The sequence below is a fragment of the Momordica charantia genome (assembly GCF_013281855.1).
Source record: "Momordica charantia cultivar OHB3-1 chromosome 5 unlocalized genomic scaffold, Mcharantia_2.0 BLBB01000005.1, whole genome shotgun sequence".
In the NCBI taxonomy this organism is placed as follows: Eukaryota; Viridiplantae; Streptophyta; class Magnoliopsida; order Cucurbitales; family Cucurbitaceae; genus Momordica; species Momordica charantia.
In genome coordinates, this window is record NW_028275163.1 from 50676 (window position 1) to 68353 (window position 17678).

Consider the following 17678-nt stretch of genomic DNA (forward strand, 5'->3'; position numbering starts at 1 on the left):
CTGATATGAAATTTATTTACTTCTGATGACAGATATACTCTTGATATATATGTGATATATGTTTGATATACATATGATATGAAATTGATTTACTTCTGATATAACTATGATATCTACCAATTATTTCAAACATATTACCTCTAATATGTTTTTTGATATACTACTAATATATGAAATAAATTTTTATTTTTCAGATAAAAGCAATGGTACAAACATGAAAAATGAAATAAAAAAAACATTGTCGAAAATATTGATGTCGTTTGTCCCAAAAGACAACATAAACCAATGTCAAAAGTGTTGTCTATGGAAAAACAGAAAGCTTCAAAGATATTATCTCCGTAGACACGACAATAGCCAAGAACGAAGATTGATATCCCAAGCTTTTACCTAAAAATTATACATGAATGAAACTTACGTTTTTCTAGACTGTTGGAACTTATGCTTCTTCTTTTATAGAATTTTAAGAATAACATTGTTAGTCTACTTTTGGTTTATGCTACTGGTTCGTTTTTGATGTTTAAACCTTTAAGTTTTTTGTTGAAGGACTTTACTGCTGATTTGACGTTGATGTTGATACCCAAGAATGATGTTTAAACCTTTTAAGAATGACATTGTTGCTGATTTCATTTTGATATTTAAAATTTTAAATAAAACTTAATTGTACTACTGATATATGTACGATGTATATTTGATATATCACTTATATATTATTGATATACATAAAAACCCTAAGTTTCTATTTACATTTGATTTTTAATTGATTGCTCATTCATCTTCGTCCATTTTATTTTTCATTCACAATAATTTGAAAATCACCATTGACGTTCACATTCACGTTCCTTTCAAGTTTTTTTTCTCATTTTCAGTAAGTATCAAAAATTTTTTCTCATTTTCCATGCATGCCAATACCTACTGATTTCTAATTGATCAAAAAAATACAAGACAAAGGGTTAAAGCAGGTAAAATAGTGATTTACTATTATACCACTGATATAGAATTGATTGAATTCTGATATACTATTGATTTATTTCTGATATACTAATGTTGTCAGATATACTCATGATATATATGTGATATATGTTTGATATATAATAAAGAAAAGAAATTGGAAAAGTTTATGCACGATAACTGATGGGTTTATTTCATATATTAAGTTTAGGCGCGATAACTGAGGTGAGTTAGATATTTAATAATTTTATATTATTATTTTTAATTAGATGGTATTTTTTTAATTTCCCCTTCCCTTTCTTTCTTTTCCCTCTGCAATATCTATGGAATCGGCTTGAGGGAATTTTACACAAACGGTCATTTTCCCACGCCCCAAACACTCATCTCTCTTCTCTTACCTAGGAGCTCGTGCTCCTATATAATAATCTCCCTCCCCTACTCATTCCCTTTAATTTTCTCACCTTCTAACATAAAGTGAAACCTCTTATTTCCTTCATTTTGCCTAACTCAGCACTTTCTTAGAAGAACCCTAAAAAGAGAAGGATGACTGTAGCCATTGAAGTACAAAATGGTTTGGATAGAGAAAATTATTGTGAAATTAATTAAGGTAGATGAGATGAAGATAGCGAACTTTTGATTGGCGAAAGCCATGTCAAGATTCCATTAGCAATGGAATTTTAACTTCAGGGACCTTTTAGAATTACTTTTTAAAAATTGAGGACCAAACTGTTAATTTTTGAAACTTATGGACTAAATAGAAACTTATGGATCAAAAGTGTATTTAAAAAAAAAACTATTAAATAAAACAGATGTACTTTTTTTTTTCTTTCTTGAGAACAAAAATAGAAAAAAACTAAACAATGCGTGCTAACTCCATTAACCAAAGTGTATTTTAAAAAAAAAAAAACTATTAAATAAAACAGATGTACTTTTTTTTTCTTTCTTGAGAACAAAAATAGAAAAAAACTAAACAATGCGTGCTAACTCCATTAACCAGATGGAAAACTAAAAAATCCACTCATCTGTCATAGTGTACACCATAGCTCTTCGGACAATACCATGGGCCGCGCCATTTGCATCTCGTCGGATGTGCACCTTCGAAACCAGATTGATCTCTTCCTCTCTCCTCTTTGCATCTTGGAGTAGCCACCAAATTTCAGTATAGATGCGGATGCCCTTCTCCCACATCAACAGCAGAATACAGGAAAAGAAAGAAAAAGACAGAAAACTTGATCTAATATTTTCCCATCAGCCATCACTACTAGAACACCATCGCCTATACAACATGAATCCAACCATGGCACTAAAAGAAACAATCAAACTGGCACGTTTTATGAAGGTCATGCCTCATTTCTGTCCCGTTTTTTCTCTCATTTGGTGATGATGCCTACGAATGATCGATTGCCTAGGAGTCGGGACACCTCCCTTCATATACATTACGAAACATAGTAACTTGCTAGTACGAGTATAACCACCTGTTACCTGTACCACGTGGGTACTAACATTTATCACCAATTTCCATACAGCAGCGCTTGTCTTGCAACCATGATGAACAAAATGAAGCCTATACATGCTCTGGCAACATAAGCTGATGCTGGACTTGATTTGTGGTGAATGCATTTTGTAGTCAGGATACTTGAGGAACACTTTACTCGACTCTCAAGACACCCACGACCAGTTGACTTGATCCGGTTGGCTAAACTATTCTCAACTTCACTTTTTTGGTCTTCAATAGAATCTTTGTTAGATGTTTTGACTGGTTTGACAACTTTAATCCGTTTAGGAACTGGTTTTGCCTGAAAAAAGAAAGACATTGGATGTAAGACATGGCAAAATAAAGTCATTCAAATTGTTTTCATGAGAAAAAAAGATATGATCTTATCCTATGTGAGCGTTTTTGTTCTGCTCTCTCACCTTGTCATGGGATGATACTACTCGGAGTTGAGTTTCCCTCTCCAATTGGGCTACAACCTTATGGGATTTAGGTCCTTGAGGTCTCAAAGTTGTTCTTTCTTTGTCAGAGTCATCACCGTGGTATGAAAAGATGCAATTGATTTGAAGTGTATCTTCACGAGGGCGGGGAGAGGAAACAACTTTTTCACCTCCGTACTTGAGAATCTTTGAAGTGAGTGGGCTTCTACGTGATTTTCTAATCATCGGCATACTTTGAGTTTGTACCCTTGAACGGGTATGTTCACCCAACAAGCTGCGAGAAGCATGATCATTCTGCAACACGATAAAATACACATAATTTAGGTCTAATAATTCATCAATCTCTGCCATCAAGGATTTCCAACAAGCCCTTGGTGTAAAATTAATGATTTATGATATTATTTTACCTGCCAATCGAAAGCTGAATTCATGCCAGTGTCACCGCTGAATCCCTGATGACTAACCAAGTGGAGCAATTCCTCATAGTTGAAATCATTGATCGAACTATTTGGTGTCCCTTCATGGAAACAATTTTCATCATCAACAAGGATTGAGTTTACAAATTCTTCAGTATCAATGTCCTCATCAGAAGCTCCATTTACGTGAGTCCCATAGCTATTGGTAGCTTGGAAATCCATCGAAGTAGGCTCGGGGTCAGAAAACAATGGGGACTGCAAATCGGGAAAATCATAATCCAAAACCTGGAGGTCCGGTTGAAACAATGACTCTCCATTTCCTAAAATCTGGACATATATAATGTTAAGATTAGTTTAAAGCATTTCATGCTACAGTAAACAGCGTCCAGGTCCAGGGACTTCTCTTTCTAAATTCTAACCTCTTGGATTTCGTCCATTGTGCTTTGCACATTTTTGAAGGTGGAATTCACAATACCGTTTGATTCAGCTTCATTACATATCAAAACATCATTCTCGTCTGACTTTCTCTTTAGGCGACAAATAACGAACGACCTCTGCATGAGCAAGAGGCATAGAAAGGAGGAGTGTTAAACTAATCAATAATCATCATCAAGATAATAGACCAACATACATTGCAAATTGTCAAATTATAGGATAGCTGCAGCAGATTTTTCTAAAATTATAATGAATAGATCAATCCTACCAAATCAAACTTTAGTATGTACGAAGACTCAAAGTTCACTACACAAAACCATATGAAAAACAGCATGAAAGGGCCCAAAATAAATGAAATTAGACAACAAAGACGTGAAAGAAATAATGTATAAGGGACAAAAGAATGAGGTCAATCACCAGGTTCGTGAAGTTGGCGTCCGAGTGAAGATGGTACTCATGTATGACCCAATTAGTCCTGATCCCATTTAAAACCCGGCCGCGGTGGAAGACCAGAGTTTTTTTGGTACCAATCAACGTCTTGGTTCCTGGAGCCATGATTTTGCGGTCCTTGCCCGTGGATTTCCAGTAGCCGGTTCCTGTGGTCCTATTGGATCGACGGCCATTGGAATACTTGAAATCTTGCGCAGAGAAGAAAAACCACTGCTGCTCACCAGTATCGCCGTTTGATAGGCCTATGAACGAAGAGAAAGTGAAAGAAACAGAGCCTCAGAGTCGTTCATTTTCATAATCCCAAAACAGAGGCATGAATGAAATCAAGAAATGTAATTGAGAGAGAGGGAGAAACATACTGGGGAGTTCCCATGGATCATACTTGCAGATATCAACTTGAGGGATGTATTGAACAAGCGATTCCTTACCAAGCATCTTGTTCTTCAGGTAGTGATTAATTAGCTCGTCGTCTGTTGGATGGAATCGGAATCCAACCGGCCATAGATCCCGATGGGTGCAATTGGCCATGTATTTGACGAAAAGCTTCGGGGTGGATGGTTTGTAGGAAGAAGAAGTGAGTAGAGGAGCAGGAAGGAAGCGAGTGTAGAGAAGTGGGGATGCAGGAGAGCATTAAATACAGGGAACTCCATTGACTTGGAAATTGACCAACTCCAGCGGAGGTCTTCTACTTGGTGAAGAAGCTAAAGAAAAGAAAAGCTTGCTGTTGCTGTTGCTGTTGCTGTTGCTATTATTTGTACAAGGTATTGGCAAATAAATAAGTGACACCAGGCCGCAGAGACTAGAGAGTGAGGTTTGTCGTTATCTGCTTTGAAGTCTAAAGTGAATCCAATAAAACACACCTTATTTGTACTATTCCTCTTTATTCGGAAGGGATATATAATTTATTATAGGATATTAGTAAGAGAATGTGGATTCTTGATTGCACTGCAGTTTCCACATCCTGTTGCAATTCAGTGCTTTTTTGTAACACAATTATTCAAATTTTGCATTATTCACGCTTTCACAACATTAATTTATAGTCAAATCAATATCACTTCACAGCAGATGAAAATTGTTTGTGTAAAAGCCAAGGCAATGCCAAACAATTTGACAAAAAATTTGCAGAGCAGATGAGGTTGCCTAGGACAGCATGCTTCACTTTGAAACCTACAACTTCTTCCTCCTTGCACTCATAGGTTGAAGGTGCGGGAAGATTCTGTCCTTAGACATTTTAGTATTTATTTAATGTATAACGTGTATAGGCTTGAAAACTGGACTGGGTTGCACAGTTGCATAATCAGAAACAACCAAGGGGCCAAACAGAGATTAAACGAAGTCTGTAAAAGCAGTTGCAAATGACCTTAAAGGTTCTATTCATTGATATAATAGATAAGGAGGATAAAACCCAGACTTTTTCCTCCAGATATAAACTCACAATAGAAAGCTTTACAACAAGATAGCATAAATCAACGCAGCTCACGACATCCATAAACGAGAAAGAGCCACACCAACACCACAAGTCACTCGCATCACATTCACATATTCTTCTCCTTCTCATCTGCTGTTAATGATGTCTTGAACCAAGGTATCCACACTGATGTAGTCTTCTGATACTTCCTGTAAGCTTCCGCTCTGTACTCTTGCTTCACCATTCGCTCTTCAACCAGCTTGGTCACATAGGCTAAGCACAGACTGTTGATGAGTGATCCAACAAAGCTCCATCCCTTACCTAAACTCCACGCAAATATTACAAGTCCCCACCACCACAACTGCTCTCCAAAGTAGTTTGGGTGTCGAGAGTAACCCCACAGTCCCTCCTCTAGATTGGCGACCATTGGCTTCCCACTCTTTTTGAGCTTGCTGTTCCTACTCACGAATTCATGGAGTTGTGTGTCGGCAAAGTAGGCGATGACAATTCCAGAAACACACACAAAGATGGCTACCAAATCCCACATCTTCAATGCCTCATCAACTGAGTGGACAACGTACAGAGGGAGGCATACGCCTATCAGAAACACCTATTTAATTTGGAAGAAACACAAATCAACCACCAGTTTTGCCGCTAAAATTCGTTGGGGCAATTCATCAAGCAGGTTATGAGTAAAGTAAAGCCAGAGATTTATGAACATGCATGAAGGAGAGTAATCCGAACAAGTTAGTACCTGCTGTGAAAGGTAGACGGCGAAGAAAGAAACCCACCACCAGTTCTCGCCGTACTGTCGGCGCAAATCCGTGAACCTCCAGTCCTCTTTGGCACCCCACTGCCATCTTTCCCGCCTGAAGTAGTTGTGGGAAAGCCTTATGCTCCATATCCATGTCAAAGCAATTGCGATCCATGACCTCAATTCATTATACTGAGCTAAAGGGTGGGAAGCGAAATAATGAACGAGCATCACGGGTATCAATGTCCAGTACAAATCAATCATCTGCACCAAACAATTTTAAAACCAACGGAACTTTAACCAATTACAAAGTAGAATACAATCAACCGTACGTGCTGTTTAAGCTGAGAATTTGAGGGAAAAAAATTGGGAATTAAACAGACGACAAGTAAGGACTAAGGAGGCTCACCCAGTGGCTGGACTGGACATGACTGATGAGCCAGAAGACAAGGTTGACGTTGAGGAAGAAGAGTGCGTTCACCAATAAAAGAGGATGGTGATAGCACCATTTCCAAAGAAAAGACGAAAGATTTCCGCTACCGCAGTGGCTGAGGAAAGATAGGTAAAAGAGAATGGAGGGAAGCGGAACTAGCAATGCTATGACAGCATTTTTCAGATTACCGACATTTCTGCCGCTACCCATGACTACCAACTTTCCTTTCGGCTTTCTTCTCCTCTCAAAATCTTTGCTGATGATGGTCCGCAGGTTCGCTTATTCCCACACCTAATTGCTCCCTGTCGCTTTTTTATAGGGCTGGTCTGCTCCTTTGACTTAGCAACCAGGCTGTGTGACGTGAAATTATCTGTTGTTAGCAGGATGTAGTTTTCCTTTCAGGAATTTGTTCAAACCAGTCCCCAGTCTTAACAAAAACAATGAGTACAAGCTCTGGGCAGTGGGGTGTAGAGCAGAGGACCACGAAAATAAAATAATAATTACGATAATTAATTATTAGAGGGCCAGACGTAGGGTAGAGTTGGCACTGGCATAGGATTAAAGATTTAAGAGACTGCAATAAGTTTCGATGCCAGGGAATTGGGAATTGGGTGTGAGCGAAATGATGGGTTGAGGGCATTGGTAGTGCGCCTAATGATAATGATAGGGCGGCCCCCGCGCCGTCCGGCTGCTCTATCTCCAAAATCTAACTGATGCAGCTAAATGAATAAATTCCAAGATAATTGAAGGGCAGCTAGGTGTAATAATTGAGTTGCAGTCAGGCCTCGTCTCACAGCTGCATGCACCTCCATCAACCACCACAACATACTCATTATTTATTTATTTATTTTAGGTACGAAAGAAAGAAAGAGCTATGCTATGCTATGCCATGCCATGATTCTCATTCTTACACAGCACCACATCTTCCGACGCTATTTCTATCTCTTCCCCATATTTCAAACCAACAGAATCATTGGGTATACTAGAACAAGAAAAGTATAATTAATCATCTATTTACTGTGCAACATGTAAGAAAGAAATCTTCTCCAATCTACGAATTGATCAATCTTTGCTTGAGAAATATAACATATGCATTGAGAATTCAGAACTACCTACATAGAAGTACAACTACCAATCAATCGCAGTTGGAAACCAATGACAGATGGGAGACTGCCACCATATAACACAAGTTGAGCGTAGGTGATCTATGCCGCATCACAACAAGTCCATTTTCGAACTTGAAACTGGAGAATAATTGACAACTCAATGGTCATGCTCATCGGGCTGGTTACCATCGTCAACACCCACATCTCTCTCATCCCCATAATTAACCCAAGGTAGCATTGATTCAAACAGGACAGCCAATGCACTCCTATTTGCAATTTCCCGGGTGGGTTGCCGTTGATCAGGAGGATTGGCATGTTGAATTATATTCTGTACGTCTCTCACCCTTGGATCAACCACAAAATCTTGCAAGGCTTCAGGAGGGGCAGACGATACTGAATCAGAGAAATCCGAGACCAATAAATGAGCATACCTGCCAATTAACGAAAGCTGTCACTTTTACCTCACAAAAATTATATTGATAATTATCAAATTTTAACAACTCCATAACCACACCGGAAACTACTACATAGATGATTTGAATCTCTCTATTACTTCTTTAACTTAAAAATAATTCCAGGTGAAGGGCAAAACTTTCAAAATGCATGCATCAGCACTCAAAATGACAGTGGCCAAAAGCTTGATATCTGGATTAATCTTATAATCAACAATTAAAAAAAAAACACTCACTCATTTTTCTCGGATGTGAATGCTTCTCTTCTCACACAAGCCCAGTCTTTGGCATCGTTTCGATCAGTTTCCAGGGTTTCAATTATCAATTGTGCAGTCTCTCTGAGTAACTTTTGTAGATCTGGGATTCTCCATATAATGTAATTCCTCTCGACGTATAAATTAATGAGGTGATCCAAGGATGGAATTCCGGTCTGATCTGGCAGGAAGAAGGAATGCTTGAGTATATGCACCCAAAACTGTTCCTTCAGTGGCACCTTTTCCACTAATCTCTTCAAGACCAAAGGGTGAAGCATTAACGCCTGCTTCAGAAGATCTGTTGAATTAGCTCTTGTACAATCAAGATTATCAGTCTTTAACGGTTCTTCACGCTCAAGATAAAATCGACTTATGGAAAGGGAAAAGGAGAAGTTTGGAAACAACCACAATGAAGTATCATTTTTATAGCTCTCAGCGAACTTCTCCAGCCATGTGTATTCTTCTGCCCTCAAAGATAAGTAATCAATGAAGAAGAGAGACCCCATTGGGTCATCAGAGTCCAGTGAAAGTAATAGTTTGCAAACTTCTAAGGCAGATCGATGACAACCACGCCTATCCAAGTTTTTTACGTGAGTAAAAAGTGATGTAAACATCGGCTTGTTCGTTTCATGGCTGATCTTCAACTGGCAATTACCCTGTAAGACAGTAAACATAGGATGCCATGCACATTCCAAGGCATATAAACTCTTTGCAACTGCATCTGCTGACATTTCATGGTCGCCCACAAATTTAAAATACTCTGTCATCGTTATAAGTGAATCCAAGTGATATGGGTGGTACAACAGAATACTAGCAATGCCATTGAGATCATGAATAGATTTGGCAGCCTCAAATCCTCTCTGAGCTTCAACATAGGATGGCAGGTGTACATATCTGGAAGCAATTGCACGTTATAATCCAAACCCCAGATGAAATAGACATTACATTTATAGGTGGAGCTAATTTATAGAAAAACTAATTAAAGAATGTTAAAAAAGATGAAAAACCAAGGGTCCACACTAACTACAAATTGAAATAGCAAGGAAAAAATGAAGATGAAAAGAAAATATGATCAACAGTATTGAACATGAGAAACTTCATTGGAGTGGCAGTGACCATGGAAGCACTGCAATGCGCAAGATTCATCTTTATTCAGCCAATGTAGGATGTCATGAATGCTATGCAGAGATGAGCTGTTAGAAGTAGTAGAACTATTTAGGATATAAATCTCGAAGTTTCAATCAAAATTTCTAGGTCTCTTCTTCATGTCTCGGACAAGAAGAGGCAATATAATTCATAAAATTGAACTTCAGCCTGTACAAGGTTATTGAATCTCCAACCGGCAAAAGCAAGCTTTAAATATTTACTTATATATAATATTCAGGTAATATATGTTGCAGGACAAACCATTCATCATCTCCTAGCAGGATGACACATTTACTCTGTCCTACCATTCAATTTTAATGTTACCTATATTCAGTTTGTATACTTAGGGGTGCTGAGGGGAAAAAATATAAGATAAAATGAAAATGAAATTTACCTAAAATAGTGATATCCATCCCTTGTATCCAAAAACTCCATGGAAAGTGAACCATCCAAACGGGGCCAATGGTCTGATGGACTAACAAGATAGGTCTTCCTAGCAAGATGGTTGACACGTCTTCCCCCACGTACTTGTCTGGAACTACTAGCCTGATGATTTCTTTCAAATGATTTTACCACCTTAGAACCAAATATTCTTCGAAGTTCATTCCCAGCATTTAAATATTTAGGATCCACTTCTAACAATGAAGGTAGACATTGCTTTCCACGATTCCTTTCGTCAACACCATTCTTGGCTTTCTCAGGGCCATGTTGAAGGCTTAAAGCAGAGGTGTTAACATCCAGAGACAGAGATTCTAGAATCATATCCAAGGGCTTATCAAGGATTTTATCTCTGGTGGAAGAAGACTTCTCCCGCTCTTTCTTCTTTTTCTTTTTCTTCAATTTTTTATTAGATGTTGAAATTGCACTTCTAGTTCCATTATGCACAAACTGCTTATGCAAGTCCGCAGAAATTTCATCCACGGCCTCTTGATCATTGTCCTGTAGTAAAATTACACAGTCAATTGGACAAAAAAAATTTGCTTACATTTAATGAAAGCACTCTATAGTCCATAGTCTACTTCATAAGACTTAATGATAACTGATAAAAAGAAAGAAAAAAGGAACAGCTAAACTAAGGAAGAAAAAAGGAACAGCAAAACTAAGGAAGATTACTACCATGGGGATATTAGTGATGTGAGGAAGAATCTATTTGTTTACTAATCAGTAACGATAAAAAGTAAATTTGTTTACTAATCCTACACCTAAGTACATCGATATACTTGATACATTAGTAAGAAACCTACAGAATTACTTAAACCAAAATCTCCAACCGAAGAAGATTTATCAATGATATACTTAATATAAAGTACATAATTTATATATTAAGTATGACTAATATATTTCATAGGTATATCAATGATATAATTGATATACCAAGAAGGAAAAATCAGAATAAATAAAAAATGAAAATCTAATTTTAAAAATTTTGTCATATTTGCAAAACCAAAAAGTTGTTCCTATATTTACAAATATGACAAATATTTTTGCTATCTATTAAAAATACCCATATATATAATCTGTTGGGAGTAGAACTATCACCAATAAAGTTAGTTGTCATTTGCCTTCCCACATCTTCTAGGGGCAAGAACACCACCTTCCTCCAACTCAAGAGGTGGCTAAGCATCCCTTATAGATAACCATCCCACAAGAAGTTCATCTTCCTCTTCAATACTATTGCAATTTTCCTTGGAATACTGAAGATAGACATAAAGTAGCTAGGTGTGCTAGGAGTAGGATGACTTCATACAAACTTAATCTTCTACTTTTGGATCAACAAAATTTACTCCACTAGTCAAGCTTGCATAAAACCTTTTCCTCCACAACTTTCGAAAACCCAAGCTTCTTTGGGTTGTCTCCCAACAGCAATGTCCAATTAGGACAGAGAATATGTGCAAGCTTTGCTGATTTACAACCCACCTCTACAGCAACGCTTGATCCACGTTGCTTAGTATGCTAAGTCCACAAATAGGAATCTTCCTAGGCTGTACGAAATCTTAAAGACTTTGAACACTAAGAAAATGTCATGTAGCCTTCCTTTTCATTCTCACAAATGTGACATCTACTAAAAGAATTCCATAGATATGAACCTCATTTGTCCTTACAAGGAACCTTCCCATTAAGCCTCCACTAACCCCATGTTTGATCAACGCAGTTCAACAATATGGAGAATTGAATCTCATAACTGCGGGGTCATCCATTTTATACAACTCTGATCTCTCTTCTCTCCCAAAATCCTTTTTTAGTCTAAGTTACATAACTATGATTAATTCAAAAACAAAAATCATTTTGAAAGCGTGCTTTCGAAGAGGCATAAACTTATGAATATGCATACAATGCCTAATATATAACACTATTATATGGTAAAAACATAGACTATTCGTACGTTTAAAATTAGATTCATATAAAAGGATAGGGAACCATTAAAATATCAAATTTCAATGTTGAAGAAATAGGTTAAAAAATTATAGTCTTACTTAACGAAATGACCAAATTGGAACTTCTGTAGAAATTGAGAAAACTCCAGTTGCTTTTTCCCACCATAATTAGCTAAATTAGAGTCCATGCATTCGAAAAGTCCAGAGTGTATGGACAGAGAGAAAAAAATAAGAGAAAAAGGAAGAAATGATGGTTGAATAGTAAAGAAGATGAGGTTAACCATAAGGTTGGAGTTGAGGAAAGTCTGGATGAAGGAATGAAATAGCAAACCTGTTTTGGGGGGTCATCTTCTTGATCGTCAAGGAGGTGGAAGGGATTTATAGAAGAGGCAGTAGGGGACTCAGATGCATCATCCTGAGATGGGGGAGAATCTCGTCCATCTTGACTCGTAGAAGAGTGGTGAGAAGAGTGGTGTCGTAGCTCGAGCTCCTCCTGCTCCTTCAAAACCTTTTTGAGCAAGCGAGCGGACATTTTTCCGGCACCCTCTGCTCTGCGAATTTCCCTGGGTTCTCTTCGTCTTCTGCAACGCAATGCAACAGAACAGAACATTAGGAGATGATTATGAATTGGGGTTCATACCAACGAGGCCCACTGGAGAAAGGCCACGCTAATAAGGCCCAAACTTCAATTTCTGCAACCTACCATTTTTTAAATAAATAAAATCAGATTTTTCGTGTTCTGGTGCGCTGTAAATCCAAAAAAGTAAAATTTTAATTAACAAAGTGGATGGTAGAATTTACAATAGTTTCTTTCAATATTTTGATTTCTGATTTTTTTTTTCTTTTTTGTAAATATTTTCTAAAACTACTAATATTGATTGTTGAGGTAGCTAATGGGGTACCGATGAAATTTTCTCCAAGCTATAAATATAACTGAATACGTTTTCATTAGCACAAAATTGCTCTCTCAAATCTAAAAATATTCTCAACTTTCAAGATATTAAAGGTTTTCCTAGAAGCCTCCAGCATGAGATTAGGTTTTGTTGCACAAAATTACAATTTTTTTCTGATATAATTACTAGTCAGGAATATTTTTTTAGGGACAAAAAAAATATTAATTATTTTGGCTGTGGAAATTGAGGTTATATTAATTAACTCTAATTATTTATTATCTATATAACTCCAATAATTATTTGCCAATTAAAAAATTGAGATATAACCGTCTAAATGACCTCGCTTTAATTCATTTATGTTCAAACCTATCAAAATACGGTACAAACTACAAAGAACATGGGAAAAAAAATTAATACTGTTTTAGATTAAAGGACCTACCACTGTTGAACTTGATCAACAATAAAAAGTGATGCATATTTTCTTAAGTTACATAAAAGATGAATTGGAGTCCGGTGTATCTGGCTTTTTAATTATGACAACCATTTTCAAATCAAGCAATGTTGTGATTGAGAGGGTTCAATGGTATCTTACACAGTTTTTTTTTTAAATTAAAATTGTACTCTCCAGTATTTGTGTTATATTGGTACCCTTTCTTTAAATTCATTTAATTGGGTGTTAATTATACATAATATTATATATATTCAAATAACCTTTATCACTAATTAATGAGTCATTGATAAAACATAGGATAGCGCAGCGGTGTATTTTGAAAGGTTAAAAAAATTTATTTATTCATGTCAATAATTACTTTGCAAAGTTACTAGAAGTGGAACAAGTTTTGTTTGGAACATTAACCCCATGTCAATACGATTATTTTGTCTCATTGTTAAGACGATAAGAAATGCAATGAGATAAAGTCTGATGTTGATAAGAGAATGAAATGATTCATAATATGAGTACGAGATCTCTTAAATGAAAAAGGATGCCGAGGTTGATGCATAATGGAATAAATAGAAATATAGCTAGAGTAGAGGAGTGCAGCTGGGGAGGGGAGAATAATATTCAAATTGAAAGAATGGTGGATGAAGCTAGGTAGAGCGAAGAAATGACACATATATGAGAGTAAAACACAACAGTCCTGCGTTGTCGTGTTTCGCAATAGCATAGAATAATACAATAACGGGCAGTCTGGGCTGAAGATGCATGGTTAAGTGAGTGTGGTTGCAGAATTAGGGTGCTAAATTTGGGTTAACCAAAAAAAAGGCTGATTAACTAGTCCTTTTAATTATATTTTTAGTGCTCAAGAAAAAGAGAAGAGAGAGAGAAGATTTGGAGACACGCGGTGGGTTCCACCAAAGATGTGGTGCCTCACTCTATCATCATGGGATTTTAGAATTTGATTGAAAGAGGTAATCATTGCTGCATGGAATTCCCAGCAAACACACACTACATTCATATTCACATTCCAACTCCTCTTTCAAATAGTAACCCTTTTGAATTTTGAATCCAGAAATCATGAAAACAAAAACGTAACGTCGTTTCCTTTTACCAGCAGAGCAGGACACATGAGAGAGAGAATAATTTAACTTGGAAGGAAAATGTTTGGTGAGGCCTAAACAAGAAACAGAAAAATGACGATGGATGTGTGTGTTGGTGAGAAGTGAGAAAGGCAGGGTTTTTGGGTTGCCCCAATCCGCGCTCTGATTATATATATTCATATTGCAACTCAAGGAGGCCCCTCACCCCTCACCCCTCTCGTGATATATCCACCGGGACCGGCTCTGGACGAATCTTTTCTTCCATCTCCCGCTCCGATATCCTCCTTCCTTTCTTCTAATTATACTTTTTACTTACACTAACACAACCCCATCGGATTTCGTTTTTCATTTATTACCAATTACAAACCGAGGGGTTTTGGAATTTGGAGCTAGGCGTGGGTGTGGTTGGGGAGAGAGTTGTAAGTTGGTCGTGGGGGAAGTTGGGGGGCCCTTTTCATGGAGATGGGCGGGGAGTGGGTGTTAATGATATTTAGAATAAATTGATTCGGGAAAAAAGAAAAGAAAATAAAAGAAAGGGTTTTAATTTGCAGTTTGCAGGATGGCCTCGGCCTGGGTGAGAGTAGTGGACACATGCAAAATTGATGGAATTTGATTTGGCAGGATTTCATCATTTTCATTCGCTCATCTACAGCCCAGCCCAGCCCAGCCCTAGACATCCCGACATGGATGGAAGCTTTGATGTAACCCCCAACCACTCATTGCTCTTAAGACTTCTACTTCTTCAATTCCCTCTCTCTCTCCCTCTCTACCTTACTACTTACCTCTAAATTCCAATATAATGCTAATTATATAATAAACCAACGCCCACCCTATCACTCTCTTCCTTTTTTTCTGATTCATTCACCATTTTTTCATTTCACATCTCACAATAATATAGTCACACATTTCCTGCTTACTCCTTTATTATATGATAATGTTAATAACTAAATTAATAGTGCTTTTAAAGAACACCAATTTTGTGAGGTTTTCAATCAGGTTACAAAAACATAAATGAAGTTCATGAATCTGAGTGATTAATGACGAAACAAATTACTGTATTCAATTCAGAAACTTTATATGTATATTAATTAATTTTATGTGATGCTGTGGGCGTGAAGGAAGTGTTAGAAGAAGACAACAATATAATCAAGCTAAGCAACCCACTTAGGGTCAAAGCATCGATGATGAAGCCCAAGTACGCACACATTTGACACTTGGTGTTCCTTTCAGTTGGCAATTGCCATACCTTTGCATCGCTTACCATAAAGCACTTATTTAATATTATCACTCTTTCAAATTTACCATTATATATTCATCTCCCTTTTCTTTTTCTTTTTCTTTTTTTCTTCAAGAATCAAACCTCCAATAATGGACCAAGATTTTCGTCTGAGGATCAGACGGCTGTGATCGACCTCTATGATCACTGCACCGCCAGATGTCATCACATCGAGATTAAAGAAATGCACCTTCATTATATATTCTCATTAATTACTGCAACTTCGTATTCCATTTTATATACCTATATTTTTTCAATAAAATAACAACAACCGTTTTTTACAAGCATAACTCAACAATAAATTAATACATCTATTTTTTCTCTTAAATTGTAGGTGGTTTAAATCTAACACACATTGGTTCTACTTAAAAAAAATATTTTACTATACATCGATAATTAAGAATAACATTTCATTAAAAAAATGTTATCTTTTATTTTTACCAATCAAAATAAAAATGAAATTGAAAGCATTGAAAGAAAAATATTTTATTTCACAACTTCTGAAGATGTGACATCAAAATTTATTAAAGAAAAAACCTAATTCATTGGAACTGTTTGCTCGATATTCTTTTATATACATATAAAACTAGTTTAAATTAGTTGCCCAATCCTTAACCAGATCATTAAGTTAAAGATCAACCAATATCATGGATTAAAAACATATATATCACGGAACAAGATTATTATTCTTAAAAGAATCAGAATTACGTCATTATAGTGACTTAAATATGGGGAAAATAAGATAACTAGGTAGAGAGATGGGCGTCATAATTATTGATGTTATCTTTTAAAATAAAAATGAGTTAGTTGGGGAAAAAGAATAGATCCCAACCTCTGTAATAGGTGGCCTTGTGTCCCTTCTAGTACTAGATTACCTAAAACATACTCTTCTTAATTATATGACACTTATTGTTGATTATTAAGGGATTAATTACATCATCATATTCATGACCCTAATGTATGGGTGGAGTTCAAAATATTGTACCGAAGATAAAATATGACATTTAGAAAACTTATTTTGTTAATGGAGTAAAAAAACGCTAAGATTAAAATAAATAATAAAATTGCTTAGACGTACGTGTATAATTTAAAGTAACCATTATTAAAGGATATGTGAAAATGAATGAGTTGAATTCAATGAAAGTAATAAATGATAACTTAGGGAATAAACTAGAGTTAGATAACATTAATATGTAAAAAGAAAAAGAAAGAACAAATCATGGGAGGGGACAAAAAGTTGAGAGGTTTAGTTTTTAGTTAAAGTAGGATAAAAAACAGTGTGTAGAAGTGAAAATCATGTAGGGTGTGGATGAATGGTTAAATGAGGAAAAAATAAGAAAAAGAAGATTCGAATATTTTCAATAGCTTTTAGAGTACGAACAAAAGAAGTGGCGTAGACCCGCATAATGACGCAGCTGGCATATATGACTCTGTTTTAATGGGCAGTGCAACTATGGAAGTTTATGGCCTTGTTTTCAAGATGTACATAATTGTACTGTACAAATCAATGAAGATACTTGTATCTATAATTAAACATCTAGTTCCACACACACAAACATAATATATATACCTGCTACAGTACTGGTAATAACATAGAGTATAGCTAGGGTTCCAATCTAATATCTATTTGGATTTCAAAAAGAAAAAAAGAAAAAAAGAAAAAAAACTAATATCTATATACCACCAATATTAATGCATCCAAAAGTTTGAGGTGATTAGTTATATCAGTTGAGTAAATTTAATGGTAACTAAGAATTACAACTTCCAAGAGGCTAATATTATATATTATTATTATATAGGAAAGTGTCGGGGGAAGAAAGAGAAGAATATATAATTGAAAAGGAAAACATTCCTTTTAGCA

At 36.2% G+C, this 17678-nt stretch overlaps 3 protein-coding genes across 3 annotated transcripts; all 3 read right to left on the bottom strand.

The window, feature by feature from the left end:
* Positions 1 to 1802: 1802 nt before the first annotated feature.
* LOC111014000 (uncharacterized) lies at positions 1803 to 4849 on the bottom strand. Its single transcript, XM_022288590.2, has 6 exons — positions 4541 to 4849; positions 4149 to 4423; positions 3716 to 3850; positions 3288 to 3623; positions 2863 to 3174; positions 1803 to 2744 (listed from the first exon to the last, which is right to left on the bottom strand). Exons 1-6 carry the CDS (start codon positions 4707 to 4709, stop codon positions 2457 to 2459), a joined length of 1515 nt encoding a protein of 504 aa, XP_022144282.1. The 5' UTR covers positions 4710 to 4849; the 3' UTR covers positions 1803 to 2456.
* A 677-nt stretch (positions 4850 to 5526) lies between these two features.
* On the bottom strand, positions 5527 to 7529 carry LOC111015999 (3-oxo-5-alpha-steroid 4-dehydrogenase (DUF1295)). The gene is made up of 3 exons (XM_022291225.2): positions 6753 to 7529; positions 6344 to 6607; positions 5527 to 6199 (listed from the first exon to the last, which is right to left on the bottom strand). Exons 1-3 carry the CDS (start codon positions 6984 to 6986, stop codon positions 5717 to 5719), a joined length of 981 nt encoding a protein of 326 aa, XP_022146917.2. The 5' UTR covers positions 6987 to 7529; the 3' UTR covers positions 5527 to 5716.
* A 227-nt stretch (positions 7530 to 7756) lies between these two features.
* Positions 7757 to 12711, bottom strand: LOC111015989 (transcription factor-like protein). The gene is made up of 4 exons (XM_022291213.2): positions 12441 to 12711; positions 10129 to 10673; positions 8571 to 9482; positions 7757 to 8313 (listed from the first exon to the last, which is right to left on the bottom strand). Exons 1-4 carry the CDS (start codon positions 12639 to 12641, stop codon positions 8040 to 8042), a joined length of 1932 nt encoding a protein of 643 aa, XP_022146905.2. The 5' UTR covers positions 12642 to 12711; the 3' UTR covers positions 7757 to 8039.
* Between the last annotated feature and the right edge of the window lie 4967 nt (positions 12712 to 17678).